Source organism: Chanodichthys erythropterus, chromosome 18, assembly GCF_024489055.1.
Source record: "Chanodichthys erythropterus isolate Z2021 chromosome 18, ASM2448905v1, whole genome shotgun sequence".
NCBI classification, from domain to species: Eukaryota; Metazoa; Chordata; class Actinopteri; order Cypriniformes; family Xenocyprididae; genus Chanodichthys; species Chanodichthys erythropterus.
In genome coordinates this window covers 6,797,674-6,822,831 of record NC_090238.1, presented here as the reverse complement: position 1 = coordinate 6,822,831, position 25,158 = coordinate 6,797,674, and the positions used below count along the sequence as shown (strand labels likewise).

Here is a 25,158-nt window from a genome sequence, read left to right as displayed (position 1 = left end):
CCTAATTTACAAAACAAATACCCCTAAGGAAACATGATTTTAAATCATGTAAACTTCCGTGAGATGGCTAGACTCCAGTCAGAGCCTGATAAAAGCCATTTTATTGGACATGGAGCGTGTCGCCACATGGGAGTCAATATTTTGGGATCTTTAAGCCGCTGTTATAAAGGGTTAGTTCACCCAAAAATGAAAATTGTCATTTATTACTTGCCCTCATGCCGTTTCACACCCATAAGACCTTCGTTAATCTTCAGAACACAAATTAAGATATTTTAGTTGAAATCTGATGGCTCCATGAGGCCTCCATAGGGAGCAATGACACTTCCTCTCTCAAGATCCATAAAGGTACTAAAAACATATTTAAATCAGTTCATGTGAGTTCAGTGGTTCAATATTAATATTATAAAGCAACGAGAATATTTTTGGAGCGCCAAAAGCTTCGGAGCACAATGACCTCAGGAAGTGTATTGAATCTGCTGTTTGGAGTGCCAAAGTCATGTGATTTCAGCCATTGGTGGTTTGACACGCGATCTGAATCATGATTCGATACACTGATTCAATGTGCTCCGATGCTTCCTGAAGCAGTGTTTTAAAATCGTTGAAGTCGTTTTTTTTTTTTTTTTTGGCGCTCCAAAAATATTCTCGTCGCTTTATAATATTAATATTGAACTGGATCTTGAGAGAGGAGGTGTCATTGCTCCCTATGGAGGCCTCACGGAGCCATGGGATTTCAACTAAAATATCTTAATTTGTGTTCTGAAGATTAACGAAGGTCTTACGGGTGTGGAACGGCATGAGGGCAAGTAATGACAGAATTTTTGGGTGAACTAACCCTTTAATATAATTAATAAAATTCTAATATAATTCTAATATATAATAATCATATAATAAAATAAGCATATTGCAGCAGATACCAGCTGTCATGAAATGAATTATAAATACTCTTAATGGCCATAAAACAGGTTTGATTTTAAATGTCCAGTGTATTTTGTTTTTGTTTCTTTTCTTGTCAGTTTTTGAGATTCACCAAATCGCATTTTCTTCAGAGAGTGGAAAAATGCTCTTCCAAGGCTCTTAGCCTGTCTAGGAGCCATTTATTAGAGAGAGTGTGTATAAAATAAGAGCTCTTGTGATGGCATATCTGTGTAGCGTGCAGATGACGCGCGCGGCAGTGGATTGTGAGCTCAGCTCCGGCCCTTTAAGAAGCAGTTCCTCTGACTGTTTCCAGGGGGCGGATGATCTGTGTGTTACTGTTCTTTTCTTTAGTTTGCAGCGGAGCAGCAGCAGCGCATTAGAGGCTTTGGCAGTGCTGGATCGCCCGGGTTGCGGGACGCGATGTCCTGCTCCGACATGGAACAGGGATCATGGAGGTTTACTGGGAAAAACTGTGTGTCTGTTAGGACTCATTCGTGTTGATTTGGCGAGGGACGGATGTGGAGGTATGGCTCGATCATTTGAGGACACTTTAGCGAACGTACAGCCTTTCCTAATCGCTTTAAATCCAATATTTTATTAAAGGGCAGCTGCCTACTGAAGCAAAGTAACATTCACGTTATGATGTAATGTTACAATGTAACACGTTCGCAGCGCGACGTCATGCAACAATGTAACGAATTCGACCGTCCGCTCTGTTACAGTCTTTATGCTTCTGAACCACGGAAGCTTCATTAAACGAGCTTTGTTTGGAGCATTTTCGTTGGTTTATTACGGACTCTTAAAACTAACCAAATCGAGCGAGATCCACGCACGAATCCGTCTATATGCTGTAAGCGTACATGATGCACTCGAACGCATTTGTAAATATTCCTAAACCTCTCATAACATCATTTCGGTTCTCGAAGTGTCCCGGATTGAAATGTGGACTCTAGAAGTGATCCATTAATGGCATGCACGAGGGCACTGCTGCTGTTGTGTTCAGAAAAGCCGTCCATTGATCATTCATTTGAAGGAGTCGAGGAAATATGGCAGATGAGATAGATAAGCCCTTGGCTGTGGACGTCGACATAGACCCTGATTTCGAGCCCCAAAAAAGGCCCAGGTCTTGCACCTGGCCTCTGCCCAGACCAGAGTCCAATGCTGGAAAAGCAGAACCAGCAGATGTGGGAATCATTCCCGAGGAAGAGGTGGATGAAAATGGCACTGATGATGCTTGTGCATCTAGTGACATTACAGGCGCATCAAAGCCTGTCAGTGTCACAGAAGGAAATGAGAGTGCTGCTGCTCCTGCCATACAAACCAATGCTGCCGTCAGTGGTAAAGACACCTATGGCTCTCCTGTTTCTTCGCAACATGCTCTGCCCGCTGCCTGCAGCGACTCCAGCATCAATGGTCTGATTCCTCAGCAGCCCAGAAAATCCTCTGCCCGCAGGAACGCCTGGGGAAACTATTCCTACGCAGACCTCATCACTCAAGCCATCGAGAGCACGCCAGAGAAAAGGCTGACATTGGCCCAGATTTATGATTGGATGGTCCGGAATGTGCCATACTTCAAGGACAAAGGTGACAGCAACAGCTCTGCGGGATGGAAGGTACGTCAGGTCAAAGAGATGGGCTGGATTTTAACCTTGACTTGCTTATCAGGAGTGTTTATGGTCTATAAATCTATATCAATTTGTTGCTGGTAGTATTTTTTTTTTTTTTTTTTTTTTTTTTTTTAGGCTTCTGTTTTTACAGAGTGGTAAAATGGCATAGTTGAATGTTGGAAATGTGGACTACTAGTCATGTCATGTGTGGTTTGCTGATTAAGTGCAAGCCGCTGTAGTCATGCCAAAGGGCGTAACAGCAGATAAACTGGGAAAGGTGCCACTGATAAAGACGACCTTTTGAATGGCCCTTGCCTCATCATTTCAAAGTATTGAAGCTTGATAAGAAGAATTGTCGTTATAGCAAATATCTATAATATTTCCAGTGATCGTTTATTGTGTCGTCAATGTGATCGCACTTTCATGAATTAATTGTACATTCTTTTTTCTTTTCTGAGCACTGGCATTTGCTTTGATTCCAGGGATTAGCTTGGCCTGGAAAAACAATTTATCCAACATGGAATCAAGTCTAATGAATGCTCTTGGTATAGCTGGATTTGAATTAGAGAAAAACCTCAGGAAATCCCTGTGCAATCCTGCAGATGTAAGGCTGTTGAGCTGCTGTTGTGCAGATATTACGTTTAAAAAGATGATTCGGCACCTTTGCAAACAAGCCATGCCCAGTGGATTGTAAATGCTTGATTATTTCTTATACGATTTGCATATAATATGCATAATTATTTGAATCAGTTTTGTTTGAAAATTGGCTTCACTGCCATAGTAACATGCAAGTTAGCCAAACTGAATGTTTAAATCCTTTCTGTTTAAGAAAACATACATTTTGGTTATTCTTCAAAAAAAAGGTCCATTCTTACTACCAGACTGTAGGAACAGTCAACCGTGTTCAGTGCAGATAAAGCCATCCTGCAGAGTGTTTGCATCTGCCTGCCACTGAATGAAAAAAAAATAGAAACCATGGGCATATTGTCAGTGTGAGGGTTGCTATTGGCTGCTTCGTCCCCACCTCCACTTGCTATTGGCTCTTGGGTACAGCATAAGAAGCAATCAGCTGACTGGAAACTATGTAGGTCAGTGTGTAGCAACGTGTGAAGAGCTTTGGTGTTTGACTCTGAGATACAGCATTGTGTGTAAACTGGCAGCGCTCCAGTGCTGTTCTGAGTGGTGCTTTGCTCAAAAGGGACTGCATCATGGCTTTCAGATGATTTCAGCCCCTGTTTTCATCTATTATAGTTATTCTTCATGGTCTTTTGTGGATTTAATTCAATAGAAAGCAGCACCACTGAATTTTTAAGATGATTTTCATTGCAAAGTTCACATACTCTTACACTCTGTTTAATGCGGTGGGTTACTAATATGAACATTTTATAAGCTGGTAAATCTCAGCTGTTAAGAATGTTTTCCCCCTAAAATTCACGTTACCGTAATGCCGAACCCACATTATATAATAATATTAACCAAATTTTTCATTGTAATGTGGAAAAAGTAATATATTTTATATTTGGGAATGAGATTTATTTTACCCCACAATGCAGTAATGCGTATAAACAGATTTAATAGTTATCACAATGCAAAAAAAAAAAAAAAAAAAAAAGTTCTAAAAATAGGCTTCATTTTGTTCAGTAAATTTTGTTTTCTTTTTGGTGATTCATTATGAATTATATGATAAAATATATAATTGCATATCTATGATATATATTTCTTGGCTGCATAAAGGCGGAGCAAATAGGGGGTTCTGGTGGCCCACAGGTTAATGATCAAGCATCTTAATGCTAAACTTTCAGATTTAGTGCCCAGAGGGGGTGAGCCATCTTTGATGCACTTGTGCTTTTGCTCAAGTTGCTTAACTTTTAAGATGATTGAGAAGAGCTGTAGCTGAATTTGCCATTTTAGGAGATGCTTTTCATCCATCCTTTATAGTCAAAGCAGGTCAAAACATCACTACTTTATCGTGATATCTTTTTGAAGTTTTAGACTAGAATTTTCAAAAACATTAGAATATTATAAACATAGATTATATATATATGTGAAATATGCATTTTGATTGCAATTGTTGTTGTAATTGCAGGAAAAGCAAGCATGGATATAATAAACGTTCAAACTGGTTTGATCATTGATTCAGTTCCTCATTGAAGATACCGCTCTCATTGTAAGCCTAGTTTGTAATGATCTGTTTTGTAATCAATGTAGCTATGATTGTCAACAAACAATCTGATGCATGTCTTAGATTAGATTCTCAATCCAATCAATTCAGTTAGCCAGCTTAACAATGCAAAAAAGGGGAACTGCTTACGTACCTAACGAATGTGTTTGGGATACATGTTCTTCTCAGAATAGGAAAAAGTCTTGGTTTAAATCCAGTAATAGGCTTGAAGCAAAGGCATTAATGGATGTGAAGTGTTAGGAGGTCTGCCCATTCACTCTTGGAGAAGTTCAAGCAAAGGTCAGTAAAGTGATGTTCACAGGACAATGTTGAGTAGAGTCCAGCCTTTTTCAAGATGTATCACAGCAGGCACAGCAGTGGTAATTTCGCACAATTTTTCAGACTGCTTGAGTATACATAAAAAAGGCAAACCATGTCTTGCTTGTGAATTTTTATCCATAATGATGCTGCATTATGGATTGCTGTGGATTCTGTGCTGCAGTCCACATTAATGCAGCTTCACTGCACTGCACTGCACTCTTAAACTTTGTTTAAAAATGGAACTAAATTTTGTTAGTGATTGCACTGGAGTAGCTACAAAATTGGCTGTTTTCTGTTGCATATGTGAAATGCCAAAAGCCGACCACTCAGAGTTACCCAGTTGAACTGCACAGCACAGACCAATTACCTGGAAAGCCCAATGGACGGTGCAGAGTGCGTTGATTTACTTGCAGAATGGTCTTGACCACAGAGCCCAGACCAATTTGAACAGTGTGTGTGAAATTCAAATGGGCACAGCCCATTTTTCTATTTCTGTATTTTCTTTTGGACTAGTGTTTATTTGTTAAAAGTGAGAATTAGTCAATTAAGAATTTAATTGCATTTCAGCACAGAATATTTGGTTACAAACCCCTATGGGAACCACAAATGCCTAGTTGCTAACAGACTCAATATACACAACAGCATTGACATGGAAATCAGGATTGGTTGATTTTGAATGATTGATTGAATTGATTTTTCTTATGCTATGCCCTAAAAATAAGTACTGTTTTTGTGAAAAAAAGGTACATACTTTTAAAGTGTATATCAGAAGAGTAGGCAAGCTTTGGGGCAAGTAAAAACTTCGTTATAATTGCGTCTTTAACAGACGCTCGTAGTTATGTGCATCCTGTTACCATTTAAACTGCCCTGTCAATCATCTTGCCAATCAGTTAAAATCCTCCACACTCACTCTTCCTTCCATTTCGGAGAGAAATATAGTAGCACGTTGGTCTACCAGTTGTGGGTCTTTCATGTGGAGAACTCCTCTGGCCGGTTTCATAGACAAGGCTTAAGCTAGTCACAGACTAAAATGCGTGTTTGACTGAAAGAAACTTGCTCTGACATATCTTAAAATATGTCAGTGCCATAGTTATGTCTCAATATTCACACCAGTAATGTTTTTTTCTAAAGCACATTTATAAAAGCTACTTAAATGTCTTAAATGAATCCTGGTTTAGTCTAAGCCCTGTTTGTGAAACCGGGCCCTCATGTTTTTGCAATTTGCCTAATGATGCATTCAAAAGTTAATGACTAAATGTATCTTTACAAAAGTTCACAATGCTGTTGCAGATGAAATATAATGTGGATAACATTGAATAAATATCTTTTCATCAGTTGGGTAATGATTATTAATCACACAAGCCCCTTTATCTAAACTTCTCCACTTATCCGTTGCACATCTGCCATGTTTGTAGTTTTTTTTAAACACTTTATATTCGTGTTTGTAGTTCTAATCGAATCCTCGTCCAACGCGCAATGGGTTGTAGGCAATATTAGCTGTTAGAGTGTGCACGGATCTGCACTTCGGACACTAACCGGATAAAGTGGACCATCCAGGTATCTTTGGAGTATTCATTTTAACATACTACCATTTGGGACAAGCTAATTCTAATTTCAAATACTATTTAGGACACATAGTATGTGAATTGGGAGCAGCAATTGACTCTTGGTCAGAGGGGTCACATGACTTTTCAATTTCTGGATAAAGCAATCAAGTCAAAGTGCTATTGTTCCTCACTCAGCATTGTGCTCTATTGATTCCAAGATAATTTGAACATTAGCCCATTATTCTGCTTTTTAATGGCCAGATCCTTGATGAATAAATCTGAGGGGTCTAAATAAAGCTGCATATGAATGTTTCAATGTTGCATGTCTAATGATGCACGGCTCATTCTCTTCTTTTCTCTTTTCACAGAACTCAATACGACATAACCTGTCACTCCACAGTCGCTTTGTCCGGGTGCAAAATGAAGGAACAGGAAAGAGTTCATGGTGGATCGTCAACCCAGATGGCGGAAAAGGGGGGAAAGCACCGCGGAGACGTGCAGTTTCCATGGACAACAGTAATAAACTCATCAAGAGCGCCCGTGGCCGTGCCGCAAAGAAAAAGGCAGCTCTTCAGGCTACTCAGGATGGAAGCTCAGAGAGTTCCTCCAGCCTGTCCAAATGGACCGGTAGCCCGACCTCCCGCAGTAGCGACGAGCTCGACGCTTGGACGGATTTCCGTTCTCGCACTAATTCCAACGCCAGCACCCTAAGCGGACGCCTTTCCCCAATCCTGGCCAACCTTGAGATGGACGAAGTTCCTGATGACGACTCTCCCCTGTCGCCCATGCTGTACTCCAGCCCTAGTAGTATGTCTCCGTCCACCGGGCTGACCGAACTGCCCCGTCTAGCTGACCTTGCAGGAACCATGAACCTCAATGACGGCCTCTCTGATAACCTAATGGACGACCTTCTAGACAACATCAGCTTGACGGCTTCCCAGTCTCCGGGTCAAGATGAGAGTGGGGCCAACCTACAGGGAAGCCCTGTGTTTACCTTCAGCTGCTCTGGGAGCAGTCTGGCAATTCCCTCTGGCAGCTATGGCACTAACTCCATGTTCAGCCCTCCGTCCGTCACTGGACTGAGGCAGTCTCCAATGCAAACTATCCAGGAAAACAAGCAGGCTACGTTCTCCTGCGGTTCCCTCTTTAGCGAGCAGAGTCTGCAGGACTTGCTCAGCTCCGAGTCCAACAGTCGCAGCGATGTCCTTCTTACCCAATCTGACCCTCTTATGTCACAAGCCAGTGCCTCCCTTTCCTCCCAGAATGCGCGTCGCAGTGCGCTGTTGCTGCGTAATGATCCCATGATGTCCAACCAGGCTGGGCCTGGAGGACAAGCAGGCCTCAAGAAGGTGTCGCCATCTGGATGGCGGATGAACTGCAGCGAGTCAGACTACCAAAGCTTGATGAAGCAACATCTTCAACAGTCTCCCTTCAGAAGCACATCTATGCAGCTAAACTCCTCTGATTCGTTGTTGGCAGGTCTCAACGGCAGCGTTTCCTCCATTCAATTGGTGTCTCAGGAGCGATTCCCATCTGAATTAGATCTGGAGGCATTAAGTGGGAGTTTCGATTGCGACATGGACACCATCACTCGCAACGATCTGATGGATGCCGATGGCCTGGAGTTCAGCTTCGATTCCCATCTTATCTCCTCTCAGAATGTTAATCTGACTTCAGAGAGCTTCTCCAGAACCAAACGAACCTCCTCCCAAAGCTGGGTACCAGGTTGATCCGGCCAGGCCCAGGAATGTAGGGACAGGCAGAACACCGCATTTGAGCCAAACTGTCCACTGTAAAGCAACTGTACATTATGCTGTAGAAAAGCTATTTGACATCCATTGGAATGAGTTTGAGTTAACGTCAATGATTTACCCAGTCGGTGTTGTAGTTTTGTGGCTGTACGTTTTTGTATCGTCATGATTGAGGCTGGTTTAATGGACGTCGTAAAGTGTTTCGACAAATTTATCCTTGAAGTGCTTGCAAGTTAATCTATTCGCCAGTAGCAAGGTAATTAACTCAGCTGCTAGAGTATGGTAAGTGGAGTATCGTAAATAAAAGGTTGTCTATATATGAAGGCTTGAATAACAGTACTTCCCTTAGTATGTCTAGAATACGAAATCCCTAAAACCCACCACTGTGTACAAGGGTGCCTGCACATTAGAGGAAGCTCTTACAAATTAATTTGGGAGAGTGGAAAGAGTCGGGTCAGTTTGACAACCAAGCGAGAATCTTGAATTCTCTAGTACCTGTGACTGGCATTGCAGTGAAAAGTTAAAATATTCTCAACTTTTCATCTTGTCACTTTGGCAAACCCTTGCGTTTTCTTTGTCGTTGCGATACGTTATCCTAATTGAAATCAAGTCAACTCTAGTCTGTAGGTGCCCTTAGTTTGTTGTAATTTGTTGTAACCGTAATCAGGATTAAAAGATTTATAGTCCTCACATTGCAACAAACACTTGCCTCTTGCCAAACTTGTCCTCTACAGGACAATTGCAACAATGGCCTGTTTACAATACGAACTGTTGAGAATGTTTCTGTTGTCAGAAAAATGGCCATGGAAAATCTGTCTGTTTCTCAGATTATTTTTTGTAAAAGCTGAAAAGGGGAAGAGATTGTGTTTTTGTGAAACCAGTGATCATAATGTATCCTTGACTCCTTTTACGGCAAAAGTGAACTATGATATGATATAAGCTATGTATTTAGTGTTCTGCTGTATGAAACTAGTTTGTCAGTGTTTCCCATGGATTTCCTAACAAAACCTGTGCATTTATCCTGCTCCGAGTTCTTGAACACGGGGTTCTTGAGCATCTCAATCACCCCTGAACTGCTTTCACTTCCTATTTTAGAATAGATTATGAGCGATTATATTTGTATATTTGAATGTGTATACAGACACACACACACATACACACACATAGGGCCTCGTTAATGAAGTAATTGCTGTATAAATTATTTATCATTATCAGTTGAACAATTTGAACAAATTTGTATTGTGTGCATGTACTGTACACGGCCTGTATACATGCATGTAACCATTTATGTAAGAATGGGTTTACAAATTTCTGCGTAAATCATAGATTTCTGTTGTACTTGCATTTCATAAATGAGGCCCATAGTGCATATGTGTATGTGCTGTACACTGATTATGTGTGTATGTGTGCGTGTTTACACATACATATTGGATTCATTAAGCTATATTAACAATTATAAATTTTGGAACGCTGATTAAGGACCACTAGATGTTTGTGTATTTGTAGCAGGAAAAAAATTAAGCTAAGAGCATTTGGTGCTAAGTGAAATCGTGTTGGGTCAGTACATATGGCTGGCATGTTACTTTCTTAGCATTTATGTGTACGTTTCTACACAATGGCTGGTGCTAGTAGAACGTGTGCATCAGGTGTGATGGCAGTGTGTTTTAAGCATCCTAATAGTTTTAAAATGAAAGGCAGCCACATTGTAGTATATGGATAAGCTATGTAAGAAAGCACCTACGCTGTACTGTATTTCACTGTTGATCTTGCATATGCCAGACAACCAAACGAGGCTGATGAAAAATAATGCAACTATTCAGTCTGATAAAATAGTGCCATTCAGGGACAACTTGCAGGCGTTTCAGTAGTTGTAACCTAATGTTGTTTTAACATCACAGTCGAATGTACCTTTTTGTTAAGGTCAGTTTCACACCCAGAATTTTCATAAGCCTCTTAGAAGCACTGATTTTTATAATCTGCTTTTTATAATCAGCTGGAGTCACAGAATTTAAGATGACTATAAAAAGTCGATTGTGCTGTGTTTACCTTTGTTTACTTAGTTTCACATTGTGTAATCCATTTCAGCATCATAAATGGCATCCTCAAAATAGAAATGCTTTTAATTCTGGGTTTTCATTTCCTTTGGGTAGGATCATTGTACTTCACACAAGAGCTACAACAATTTTCATTCATTTTGAATTTTAATCCTTAAAAGAAGGATTTAACACGAATTGTGAAAAGGAAATCTGCGTGTGTAGCACCACACACCACAGCTGGCCGTTAGTTAGCATCCACTCAATGTTTGCTTGACTTTACCTGTGTATTTCCATTTTGGATAATGTAAACAAGGTAGTGCAAGGCAAGGTGCATGTAAATAAAGCTTGTATGACACAATACATTTCTTTCTCCAGTCTTTATTTTAATATGTTGTGGAATAAGCAACTGATTTAATGCTTGTGCGTCTGTCTGGACAAACTAATCAGTAGAAAAAAAGTGCTTTTAAACTATTATTTGCAACAACAAAAAAAGCATGCAATGTGCCCTAAAAGTCTAAAGTCGTATATTGAAAATTTGAGGTTTTTAACCATTTAATCTGGAAATTTTTCTTATTGCAAGTGAATTTATTTAAATCACAGTTACTGGCCAAAGCATTGAGTTTTAAATCGGTATATTCACAGTTTCAGTGTAATCCTGATCAAGGCTCTTGTTGGAAAACACTCTCTGATTTATTTGATTTCATTGGCTCAGTTTTCTTTGGATCATGAACGCACTTAATTTAAAAACACTTAACTTGAACTACACTGCCTGACCCCCGCCCCCCAATAAAAATAAGAACAAAATTTCACTTTTTTGATTTAAATAGGCAAATTAAGCATCTATGATTGGATAATTATTGCAGTGATTATGTTTCTAGCTTGTTATGTTTGGCAGCAGTTATTAATTGATGGAGTGTGTAGCTTTTCATTTCTTAAACGACCATGTAGGAAAACACATCATGGCCATATTCCAGGATGATAATGTCAGGATTCATCAGGCTCAAATTGTGAGAGAATGGTTGTGAGAGCATGAAGAATCATTTTCACACATGAACTGGCACCTTTGAGTCCAGACCTTAAAGGGTTAGTTCACCCAAAAATGAAAATAATGTAATGTATTACTCACCCTCATGTCGTTCTACACCCGTAAGAGCTTCATTAATCTTCAGAACGCAAATTAAGAATTTTTTGTTGAAATTCGATGGCTCAGTGAGGCCTGCATAGCCAGCAATGATATTTCCTCTCTCACAATCTTTTAATGTACTAAAACATATTTAAATCAGTTTATGTGAGTACAGTGGTTCAATATTAATATTATAAAGTGACTAGAATGTTTTTGGTGCACCAAAAAAACAAAATAACGACTTATATAGTGATGGCCGATTTCAAAACACTGCTTCATGAAGCTTCGGAGCGTTATGAATTAGTGTATGGAATCATGATTCGGATCGTGTGTCAAACCACCAAACTGCTGAAATCACGTGACTTTGGCGCTCTGAACTGCTGATTCCACATCAAAGATTCATAACGCTCCAAAGCTTCCTGAAGCAGTGTTTTGAAATCGGCCATCACTAAATAAGTTATAAAGTTTTTTTTGGGCGCACCAAAAATATTCTCGTCGCTTTATAATATTAAAGGATTAGTTCACTTTCAATTAAAATTTTCCTGATAATTTACTCACCCCCATATCATCCAAAATGTTCATGTCTTTCTTTCTTCAGGCGAAAAGAAATTAAGGTTTTTGATGAAAACATTCCAGGATTATTCTCCTTATAGTGGACTTCAATGGCCTCAAACAGTTCAAGGTCAAAATTTCAGTGCAGCTTCAAAGGGCTTTAAACGATACCAGATGAGGAATAAAGGTCTTATAAGTCCTTTTTTGAAAAAAATACAACCGTATATGCTTTATAAACACAAAATATCGCCTTACGAGTGCTTCCGCCAAAACCACACTTTCGTATTCTTCAAAAAGCTTACGCTGTATGTCCTACGCCTTCCCTATTCTACTTATGGAACGAACGCAGCGTCCGTTTAATTTTTTCGTAAGTAGAATAGGGAAGTGTTTTAGTTGAAAGTGAACTAATCCTTTAATATCGAACCACTGTACTCACATGAACTGATTTAAATATGTTTTTAGTACATTAATGGATCTTGAGAGAGGAAATGTCATTGCTAGCTATGCAGGCCTCACTGAGACATCGGAATTCAACAAAAATATCTTAATTTGTGTTCCGAAGATGAACGAAGGTCTTAAGGGTGTGGAACGACATGAGAGAGAGTAATAAATGACATTATTTTAATTTTTTGGTGAACTTACCCTTTAAATTCATTGAAAGTCTTTGGGATGTGCTGGAGTAGACTTCACAGAGTGCTCAACTCTTGCATCGACAAGATCTTGACCAAAAATTGATGCACCTCTTGATGGAAATACCCAAACATTCTTTCACAATTTGAGCCTGATGAATCTTGGCTTTGTCATCCTGGAATATGGCCATTATGTGTCTTCCTACATGCAAGTTACACATTCCATCAGTTAGAATTAGAAAAACTATTGCCAAACATATAACATGATAGAAACCTATTAATCACTGCAATAATGATCCAATAATAAACTCTTAAGCAGCAACTTTTTTTTTTTTTTTTTTTTTTAGTCTGTCCAGGCAGTGTATGCTCTAGGTTATTTGGTTTCAAAAGTGCCTTTTTAAACATGTTTATTAAAGGCCATAGTTATCTTTGGTTTTTGGAAACTCACATTTGCTCAAATATCATGTACGTTGACAATTTCTCACCCCATTTTCTTCCTGTTATGCCTCAGTTTTGACACTTTAAAAATAACCTCTGAACATGATGTTTCCAACACTGTTCCTGACAGTAAGAGCGATGCAACCGAGGTGTTTGATTTACACTGAACAGTGTCTTTCAGATAATATATAACTTAAAATGTTCCCCAAAAGGTTTTGGAATTTGTCACAAGGCTTCTAAACACTCTCCCAAAGTAACCAAGTCTGTGATGACACAGAGGTTTTTGGTGTCTGGACAGTTTCATTTCAGCCTAGACTTAAGAAGGTTCAAACCTTTGCCAGTCCATTCCCTTTTCTAGCTTTCCCCCTATGAACGGCATCCAGATTGTATATGGATACCAAGGAGACGTGTCTTTTGAAAATGTATGAAATGTTCTCTTAGATGAAGCCGCTGTTGTTGTGTTTGATTGCTGATATTTTTTCAAAATTAGTGTGTATTCATGCACATGTAGCAATCACGCTCATTCATACGCGCTGTACAATCAGTGGGATTGATTGTGTTAAGAAAATCATTCATAATGTTTTACTGCTCTCTGCAGGGAGGAAAACAACCCCCTAGTGACAATAGCTGTAAAATGTGGCCCGTGTCCTTGTGCACTCATTGGTGGGACAGCACCTTGGTGATGATCTCTCATTGGCTACCGGCTGCTTTTGCCACGAACCAATCGGTGCTTCTGTATCCAAGTCAACTTGGAATGTTGAGCTATTTAAATCCAGAGAAGGTGGATCTGATTTATTAAATTATACATTGAGAAGCGACTGATTGCTGTATAGGCTGAAACTGACAACCTTCCAAATATTCTTTTTTTAAAAAAGAAGAAGAAAATAAATATATATTTATTTCCATTGCACACAAAGTCTTCTGTCAACGAGAAGCTGTTTGGGGTCTCGCAATTTACAAGATCAGTATAAGGACACTTTCATGTGAAATAATAAAATAATAATAATAAAAAAGATTCTGTTCAAGACTTCAGGTAGACCTGACAGGTTTGTCCTCTTTGCTTGTGTCAGCACAATAAAATTGAGTCGCTTGACTGAGTTTTCATCGCCCTCTGCAGGTTAAAATCCGGATAGCCTCATCATAAATTACTTTTCAATGTTATTTCAAATACTTGTATTTATCTTCAGTGTTATTTACTGTACAGACGTCACTACATTCACACAAGTTAATTTGACCACAATAATATTATTTTGTAGCCTACTAAAAGATACTGAACGTGTCTACATTTTACGGAGCCCCTAAACGGACGTGGTGGTGGAAAAAAATTTGGGATGGGAGGAATTTTTGTTTTCTTTTGCGTTCCCTCGCAATATTTGCATTCCCTCACAAAGATATTATCGTTCCCTTGCTGTAAGCTCAGACAAATTAATGTCTTTAATGTCCCGCTGGCTGGACTCAAATATAAAGAAGTCAAGTGCTTAACTCAAGGAGTTCAGTAAAGTTAGCAAAATAGATTCACAGATTCGAGCTTGATCAATAACTCGTGAGCTAAACGTTGTTAAAACACAAATGCAGCTTTCCAATCATAGTAATATAGACAACGAGCTATAATAACCCAATTTTCCTCAAATGTGCTTTATAATAAATTGGTCTCTATGAGCAGACAGCGGAGAGAAGTCTGAAAAATGCAAAACCCAAAACTATTTTGCTCATTTTATATTATGAAAAATACTCAATGACTTCACTGTAACACACTGTACCAAATTCAGTCCATACAGGCCATCTGAGGCATGGCATGGTACTCGAAAAAAAATAAGAATTAGATTTTCAATGACTAAACGTGTTGAGCTAAATAGCAATTCATTTTCTGTCTAGAAATATATCAAAACAGTTGTTCCCTTGTCTATTAAAACATGTAAATATTAAAGCGTCTTTGGTGTTTCCATGGTTTCTACAAAATAAAACCGGAAACCGAGGGTAACGCGGGTATGACGCAATTGACAGGCGACTCCTCACACGTCCCGGAGCCTTGGTTAAAATTGCAATTTTCTCACGATATACAAATAGTCGGAAACATTTGGGATATTGTAAGTACTCAAGTGAAAAAAATTGCAATTTTCTCACGATTTACAAATAGTCGGTAACATTTGGGATATTGTAAGCACTCAAGTGCACAAAATATATAACACTGGCTTAGTGGTTTTTGGATATTTTACTGCAAAATATTACATATTACACCTTTAAGCATTGACTGCATTTCTTTATATTTGAGTCCAACAAGTTTAAACTCTGAGCCGTGTATTATTTGTGTGCATTATTAACGTATGGAGCTGACTGAAACACTGCTGCCAGCCAGCGGGAGAGGAAGTGTTTGTCCAAGCTCACAGCAAGGGAACAATAATATCTTTGCGAGGGAGCGCAAAGTTTCTCGGGGGAACGCAAAAGATTTGAAAAAATAAAATAAAATAAAATCCTCCCATCCCAATTTTTTTTCAACTTGCTTACTAGGTTGGTTACAAACCTCACCAAATCAGCTTGGACGCTTGGGTTCAGATTTGAAGCTGTGATTTACCGCCATTCATTTGAAGCGCGCGTCTGGCGTCTCTATAGCAACTGCAACCACTGACACAAACACTGATACACTGAAGCAAAAGTTTGGACCGTAGAGACACTTTTATAAAGTTCTTTTTATTCCCATTTTTAAAGCTATTTTCTTTCTGTTGAACGTGTTGACCGACATACATGCAACTAATACAGTCAGCTTTACAAAACTGGGATTGTGAATTGAAGATGTCACAGACATACAGATTCGGCTCGTCAGTGAAGGTGGAGCAGCTGCAAGAAGAACTGTCCTCTCAGATTCAGGCTCTGAGGACTGAAATCGAGGACAATGAGATTTTACATAAAATATCCACAAAACCATACAGGTAAGACCGCTGATATAGGGTTCTTAAAGGAATAGTTCACACAAAAATGAAAATTCTGCCGCCATTTACTCACCCTCAAGTTGTTCCAAACCTGTATGAATTTCTTTCTTATGTTGAACACAGAAGTAGGTATTTTTAAGAATGTTTAAGAACAGTTGATGGGCACCATTAACTTCCAAAGTATTTTTTTTCATACTGTGATATGGAGTATGAGTAAATGATGACACAGTTTTCATTTTTGAGTGAACTATCTACTAACTAACTACTAAGTCCTTTCATTAATAAGTCATTAACAAACATTATTAATTTAACTATGTGATTAACATTAATGTACATTCACATGTTCAAAATGCCATGGAACTTGATTCACCATTCAAATTTTGTATCCAATAGACTAAAATATTACACTTGCCAACTTTTTCAGCTCTGTCCATATTCCAAAAGATGTGTCTTACTTTCATACGGAGAGAGAGCAGGTGCTCCTCAAAGCACTGCAAGTGAGTTTTTACAGTTATTTGAGTTCTTAATACGTTTTTTATGTGCCTACATCTCTTCATTTGACGTCTCTTCTTGTCATTGTTGTAAATGATCTGTGATTTTAGGTTTCGTCCACAAAGCCTATTGTGTCACAAGCAGAAGTGGCTCAAAGAGAGATGGAGATCTGTCTGGCACAAGAGCACACACTTGACGGTCTGCCCTTACTGCTGCATCAGGTCGGTTATTATGAGCTGTTTTATTGTATCTTTCATAAGTGATGAACTTTACACAGAACCGACTTGAGCTGAATAATGACACTTTTTGTCTTTTTTTAGAGCTGCTTTGTGGCAGAATTTGAGATGCATCATTGATTCTGTTATTCTGTTTATAATTGTGAAGCTGCTTTGAAACACTCTGTATCGTATAAAGTGATATATAAATAAGGGGTCTTGACACAATTCTAAAAACTTTTCTGATTCTTTGGCTCAACAGTTTTACACAGATCAAACCTATAAACTGGCACGGTGCAAATATCTGCTGATGCTGAGATGGAGGAGATTTGGTCGCCATTCCACTGTCTTGGAGAAACTATATCCTCAATATAAAGTAATCTAAATTATGCATTTTGGAAGATTTTAATGCATTAAATGGCAAAATGAATATATTCACCCTGTCCCCTTTGCTTTGTGTAGAAACAGATCACACATATAAGCAATGAATTTGAGGATTCTGTGCACCGGGCGCGTCGTCTTGCCGTATCCAGAGAGAAGGTCCTGGTGGGTGTGGAGAGTCCTGTTGCTGTGGTCACACAGGAAGATGTCATCATTTACCTGCAGTGGCTTATTTGCCATCTGCACTCTGTTAAAAGCATCTACAACTTTCTGCATGTGAGAATACATAAGAACACTGGGTAATTTTTAGTTTAGGGACCAATTCTCACTATTAACTTGTCACTTATTAGCTTGCATATTATTAGGATATTGGCTGTTTATTAGTACTTATAAAGCACATATTAGTGCCTTATTCTGCATGACCATATTCTATATCCTTTAATTCTACCCCATACCTAAACTTAACCACCATAACAACTAACTTACTATTAATAAGCAGTAAATTAGGAGTTTATTGAGACAAAAGTCATAGTTAATAGTGAATAAGTGTTCCCAAAACTTAGGTGTGACCGAACACTGTAAAAAGTGGTAACCTGCAATTGTTAGTTCACCCAAAAATGACATTTCTGTCATTAATTACTCACCCTCAAGACCTTTGTTCTTCTTTGGAACACAAATTAAGATTATTTTGATAAAATCAGATGGCTCAGTGAGGCCTCCATTGCCAGCAAGATCATTTCGTTTTTCAGTGCCCAGAAAGGTACTAAAGACATATTTAAAACAGTTCATGTAAGTACAGTGGTTCAACCTTAATGTTATGAAGCAACGAGAATACTTTTTGTGCGCATAAAAACAAAACAAAAATAACTACTTTATTACTTTATTTTTCCTCTTATATGTGTGAATGCATCCGTTGGTTAACATGCACAACAAAAAAAAAAACGCACTGCTTACCTTGACTTAGCCTGAAACCTTGACTTAGCCTGAAAATTTGAACAAGCTCAACTCACAGGTCACTCCCCCTTGCTCTCTGCTGCGCTACAGCCCTCCCTCCACAGCTCCTCCACCATCACAACGGAGCCTGCCGTGAACGCGGATAAACAGTTATGGCACATTCACTGGTACAGACGAAAGTCATCAATATGATTTACACTGACTATGGCCTGCCCATAGTTTGACTACAAACTTGGTCCTCAAAACATTACGTATTTTGCAATACATGTGATGTAACTATATGACGTTGCACTATTTCTATAAGTAATAAATAGCTAGTAAGATAATATAACGGTAACTAACGTTACAGTATGCAAGTAATTATTCTATCGATATGTAATGCTAAATAAGGTTTGCTAGTACATTATTTCAGCAACATGACAAGCCAGTGTTTTGCACAGTGCGTGACATTTTATCTGTATGTTATGCAACTAGAGTTTTGACACCGAGTCAATGGGCTCCGACGAGGAATTCACACCCACAGCGACTTCGAGGAGTCATCGGGCGGGGAGAAGAGGAAGCATCAGGCAGGGGACGGGCAGGCCTGTTTTGAAATTATCTTAGTTGTGTAGAAATGTGGCTGACTCTGCATCGGTTTTTAATCCTTTCAGGACACGTAGCTCCCTTCACCTCGGAAAAGCCGCTCCAATATTTACCCTCGTTTTATTTCGGACTCTAATTCTTTCATTTTGGCTTTTTTATCATCGTCATCTGTCTTTTTCCGTTTACCCATCTTTATTTTATGAGCAGGTGCCACTCGGGGAATTGGCAGTTGTTTTTCCGCCATAAGCAAAGCTGCGGCACACCGGTAATCTTGAATTTGAATGCCTGTATGCGCTGGCGCTGTGCATGAGAGGGGTGAGATCAGCGCGCACGTGAGCTTGATTGACACTGCTAAGACAGTCCTCCTGGCTCTGATTGGTTGTTTCTTACCGGGAGCGGTGTATTTCTGCAAATGGCAATAGGACCACTGGGAGGAGCCAGAGGAGCTTGATTTTTTTTTTTCACAGATTATCACTGTCAGGACCGTCAGGACATAATGACAGGTTTAACAATTATGTAAAAAATACATGTTTACAAAAGTTACCTACTGCAGCTTTAAGGTTGAACTACTGTAGTCACAAAGACTATTTTAACGATGTCTTTACTCCTTCTCTGGACCGTCAATGTGGTAATTTCGTTGCTTTCTATGGGAGATTAAAAACTTTAAAAACCTTTGACTCAATTTCATCAAAAACATCTTAAATTGTGTTCCAAAGATGAATGAAGGTATTACGGGTGTAGAACGACATGAGGGTGAGTAATTAATGACAGAAATTTCATTTTTGGGTGAACTAACCCTTTAAATAAATGCATTTTATGTTGCAAACAGTGTTTTGATGAGTTCTGTTGACATAATAATCTTGATCATTACATCAGTGTAATATTGTGTAATTTAAACACAAATTTCTGTGTCAATTGCTTTTTTAAATTAATTTACTTGATAAATAGTCTTGAGAACTTTAAAAAGTGGGCAGTGGATATCTAGTTAGCATACTTTTGCACTGGATGAGGAGAGTAAATGGTGAAATTCAGTGTTATTTTATGTGTTTTTAGTAAAGGGAAAGACCTGTTAGTGTGTTTTATGCTGTTATGTTTTTGCTATGCAAATGTTTTCGTAGTTACCATTGTGTTGAAGAGTAGCAATGACTGAGCAGTGACTGTGCTAATGTCAGTAACAAGTAATATCTTATTTGTTCATTAAGTTACTTAACATGCCAAGCTACAGTTTATAGATTACTGCATGTGCTATGCTAGCTATTGTTTAAAACTGAAATGTATAAGAATGTTTAATCGATAAATTATTATCTTCCTCTAACAGTGTAATTTGATGAACATAATTACATAAAGCATTTTGTTTAGAGTGTAGGGATGACATGTCCTTCTCAGTGTCTATGAAATTTGTCAACTAACCTTTATTGATTAACTATCTGGTTTTAATTTTTATTATGTGTTGGTTGTAGGTTCTTTGTTATCTCCCTTCGACCGAGTGGAACGAGGATCAGATGTCCAGTGCTGTTGATTTTACATCTCCTGCATATTTTGCTGGTAATGAACCTGTTTTTGATGCTGCTCTATAGTTGAAATACATTTAGACTAATAATTTGTTTAGTTTAAAGAGGCCGTATTATGCCTTTTTTCAAAGTTTTCTTGGTTTTGTTTTTGGGGTTTACTAGAATAGGTTTTCATGCCTGAATGTTAAAAAAACACATTTTTAACATATTTAAGATTGTTACAGCTCCTCTATATCCAGTCTGTCAGAAACGCTCCGTTTAGTTCCTGTCTCTATGAAGCCCCTCCTTCTGAAAAGTGCAGTGTGCTCTGATTGGTCGGCTGGACCAGTATGTTGTTGATTGGTCAACGTCTTCAAGTGTGTTTCAGACATGTCACACCCCTTACCATAATCAAGTTTCAACACAAACTAACTCAACTCAAACTACTAAGTAACTCAATCAGGCCTATCTATCTATCTATCTATCTATCTATCTATCTATCTATCTATCTATCTATCTATCTATCTATCTATCTATCTATCTATCTATCTATCTATCTATCTATCTATCTATCTATCTATCTATCTATCTATCTATCTATCTATCTATCTATCTATCTATCTATCTATCTATCTATCTGTCTATCTGTCTGTCTGTCTGTCTGTCTGTCTCTCTGTCTGTCTGTCTGTCTGTCTGTCTGTCTCTCTGTCTGTCTGTCTGTCTTGTCTGTAAGTTTACGGATGTTTTTCATGCTTAAACAGCAACATTACACACTAAAAGAAAGTTTAAAATATGAAAAAAGCATATTAGTTCCTCTTTAAACAAGTTTACATATACTTTAGATAAAGACCTTTATCTGAATATTTTTAGATGTCATGCATTTCTTGATTAGTTACTCTGTTTTTGACCCATCAGGGGTATTTGTATCAATGTCAGAGCTCCCCTTGCACTCGACCAATATAGAGGATTTTAAAACGCAACTGGACTTCCTGCTGTCACGTTACAACATCCAATATGATATCAGCACCATCAAGACAGCGGGAGATGAAATGGAGCTTTTTAGTCTGGTAATTCTAATCAAATTACATCAATGATATCTAAAAGATCTTAAAATTAATTCTACAACATGATGAGTTATTGTGCCTTATGAAAATTGTAACTTTCGATAATGTGATTTGTTTCTATTTTACGTAGGTTAGTTACGTGTTTCGGACTGTTTTTAAAAATCAGGAGGAGATGAAGACCTTCTTGCAGTATGACAGCACTGAAGCGACAGACAGGAAGTTTGGGAGAAAGAGTCCAAACATGACTCTCAGAAAAGAGTCCAACTGGATTCCTCATATACAGGTGAGACAAGCAAACATTATTTTTATATGTAATAATTCATGAACTTTGTGATGGAATATGATGTCTATGCTCTATTGTGCCTCCTGTGGGAAACAAACAGACGAAACCAAAGCGAGATCCTTGGCTACAAAAACAAATAGCCAAACTCAAGGAGCTCAGATCAATGGATGAACTTCTCCAGATGCACAGCAAGTTCCTGGAGGTGAACAGCAGAATTTGCCACTCATATATTAATTAATTCATATATACTAAATTTTTGTCAAGTTTCCTTTGGTTGTCAGTATTAGTTCAATCATGCAGCAGTTTGTCAGAACACATTACATCGGCAACACTTTAAAATAAGGTTCCATTTGTTAACATTAGTTAACTAACTACTTTACTAACATTGACAAAGATGAACAAATACTGCAACAAATGCATTGCTCATTGTTAGTTAATATTAGCTAATGCATTAACTGCTATATGTACACTACTATAATCCAACATTACTATACTGATCCTGTTTTGCACTTTCTTCTAAAGGAGTCAGATCTTCATAAAGTGACTGATGCTTTGAAGCAGTACACTGCATCTGTTTGTCAACCAGAAAAACATCCATCTATCAGCACAGCAACTCTCAAAGAAACTTCTGATATATGGAGAAGCATTTATAACACAACAAACATGCCTCAGGTGAACGTCTGTGTGAATAGTAAATTATATTCTCCAAGTCGACATGAAATATTTTCTTTTTAAATGCATGTTCCTGGTCTTGTTGTGAACAATTCTTCAGTGCACATTGTTCACAAGTAGGGAAGCTTGTTTCTGCTATAAAATAAGAAATGTAATTGTGACTTTTGTGTGACTTTTTTTCTCCCAGTTGTGAGTAAATATATCTCACAATTCTGAATTTATCTCGTACATTTTGGACTTTATAACTTGCAAGATTATATCTCACAATTCTGATATTTTCTTGCAATTCCGAATTTATAACTAATATCAGAATTGCAAGAAATAAAGTCAGAATTATGAGATACCTTATATACTCAGAATTGCAAGACATAATGTCAGAGTTGCGAGAAAAGTCAGAATTCTGATAAAAAAAGTCTGAATTTTGAGATATAAACTCGGAATTGTTCGAAATAAAGTCGGAATTGCAAGAAAAAAGTCAGAATTCTGAGATATAAACTCGGAATTGCGAAAAATAAAGTCAGAAATACACAAGAATACAAATATATATTTCCTATTAATTAAACAATTTGTCTGTTTCGTTATTGTTTGCACATTATTTTTGCCTCCAGGTGGCCAATGGACAGACTTCTCATTTATCTAAATATGCAGATCAGAAAAACTCTGAGAAAAAGAATAAAGGGTAATTTTCCAAATGCTGAAATGAGTCTGTATTGTATGTTATTCTTTCTTTTAACAGCTCTTTGTCTCCTAACTGTTTAGTCAAAGCAGTGGTGCTTTTCTGCTTGAGAAGGATGAAGATGCTGAAGAAAGTGCCAAGGAGCCTGTAACAGCCAGAGGAGCTTATGAGTCTTTAATCTACCTGAGACATCTCAGGATCAGAGAACTCAAGGTAAAACACAGTCAAAGACAGTCATGAAAGATGTGAAACGTTTGAGGTTTTGGTCTTTCCCACAAAAGCACAAAAATATAAATATATAAGTATTATCACACCTTTTAAAATGTGTACCATATTTGTACCATATGGTAATACAATGATTCTTTGGTAGTCTATCATGCAAATACATAAACATAATACATTATAAAAATGAGTTTTGGTCACATACCATACTTTATACTATGCTTTTTGTGTACAAACCATACAAACCAATAATTCCAGAGAAAGGAAAAACATGATTTAGGATATACTTCAGTTATATAAACTATTAATTATTATTATACTATTTTTTTACTATGTTAAATAGTTTGGATTGGTAAGATTTTTTTTAATGTTTTTGAAAGAATATCCTCACCAAGGCTGCTTTTATTTGATCAAAAATACAGTAAAAACAGTAATATTGTGCTTAATTAATTAATTAAACTGGTTTGTAATGTAATATATTTTAAATTGTAAATTATTCCTGTGATTCAATTCAGAATTTTCAGCATCATTACTCCCGTCTTCAGTGTCACATGATCCTTCAGAAATCTTTTTAATATGCTGATTTGCTGCCCAAGAATGCCATTTATTATTATCAATGTTGAAAATGGTTGTGCCACTTGATATTTTTGTTGTTTTTCAGGATTATATAAGGGAAAATTCAGTAGAACAGCATTTATTTGAAATAGAAACTTTCTGTAAAATTATAAATATCTTTATTGTCACTTTAATGCATCCTTGCTGAATAAAAGTATTAATTAATTAATTTATTTGTTTATTTTCAAATCTTATTGACCACAAGCTTTTGAACATAGTATGTATGATGCTTAAAATGACCATAAATCAGGAGAATTATACAAGTATGACAATACTTGTACTAAATTCTTTGTTTTGGTAAAAAAAAATTCTCACTAAAATGCTGTGTTTCATTGAGTCCTGGCCTCTTGTTTGTGTAGCGTACTTGTTTGAGCTTGCTGAACTACCTGCGGTCAGTAGAGAGGACTCTGGCGATGGACGCCCCAGGTCTGGAGTTGGTCGGAGGAGATCTGGTGAGAAGTGTGGAGGAGATGAGCTGGATGAGTGCTGCTAAAATACACAATGGCTCTACTGGAGCTCTTGGATCAAATCACTTCATCTACAACAGTCCAGTTGACCATAAGGTTCTCCACTTGCAGATTCACCCCGTGTTTTATGGAAAAACCAATGCAATGTGAAAGGCAGAGAGAGTAAATCTCTATTCTGTTTTAGGTTCACTGTGTCGAGTTTATGGAGTTTCCCGAGGTGGAAAACCTCCATGATTACTACAGCACAGATAGGAGCTGCATCCACACGCAGGACCAGCGGGGTCTCTACATCATCTATGATGTGGCCCTGGTGGACCTGCATGAGTTGGAGCAACATCTGCTGCTTACTGCGTCTCATTTCATACAGAGGAGCAAAGGTCAGGGCAGACACTATATACAGTATATATATATATATATATGTATATATCACTTTACGTGAGTGTATTGTATTTATGTGGACAAGGTTGAACATAATATATATCCAACTCTATATATAGAGCTATGACATAATATACTTTACATTTTGTGATGATAAAAACAATTACGCAGCCGAGATTTGCTATATATAGTGCTTTACGTGAGTGTAATGTATGTATATGCTGGTAAAGTAGGATGTACTATATATATAACTTATTTAAAACTGTGACTTTGATTTTTATGACTGATATGTTCACTTATATTGCAAACATTAAAAGTAAAGTAACTTATGACACCTCATTTTACTTGATAATCAGAAAAATTTCCAAGTGATAAAGGATGTTTAACAAGAAAACCATGTAGGTTGGGAATGTTTTTTGGGAATTGATGGTGCAAAGATGTTTCTATATGTCAGGTGATTGAGGGTGAGGAAAAGTAAGAGGGCTTGGTGCCATTTCTGGTGCTAAACTAGGCGGCTCATATTTTAGTATGATGACACAGAGCTGCCATAACTAAGAATGATGAAGACACCTTTAGTTTGTAATCTGTGTTTCACAATTGTCATTTCATGTTATTCTGTCAGAATCGCATGCATCTGATGGATCTGGAGGAGAACTTCAC

General features: G+C 37.8%; 2 protein-coding genes across 2 annotated transcripts; both read left to right on the top strand.

Annotated features, from left to right (window-relative positions):
• The first annotated feature begins 1,226 nt into the window (after positions 1-1,226).
• foxo3a (forkhead box O3A) lies at positions 1,227-10,686 on the top strand. The gene is made up of 2 exons (XM_067368090.1): positions 1,227-2,528; positions 6,920-10,686. Exons 1-2 carry the CDS (start codon positions 1,962-1,964, stop codon positions 8,279-8,281), a joined length of 1,929 nt encoding a protein of 642 aa, XP_067224191.1. The 5' UTR covers positions 1,227-1,961; the 3' UTR covers positions 8,282-10,686.
• Positions 10,687-15,822: 5,136 nt separating this feature from the next.
• Positions 15,823-22,356, top strand: LOC137007146 (putative uncharacterized protein C6orf183). Its single transcript, XM_067368463.1, has 11 exons — positions 15,823-16,007; positions 16,432-16,504; positions 16,610-16,720; positions 16,977-17,090; positions 17,177-17,371; positions 20,092-20,176; positions 21,037-21,188; positions 21,316-21,468; positions 21,569-21,670; positions 21,991-22,159; positions 22,328-22,356. Exons 1-11 carry the CDS (start codon positions 15,823-15,825, stop codon positions 22,354-22,356), a joined length of 1,368 nt encoding a protein of 455 aa, XP_067224564.1.
• Positions 22,357-25,158: the final 2,802 nt, after the last annotated feature.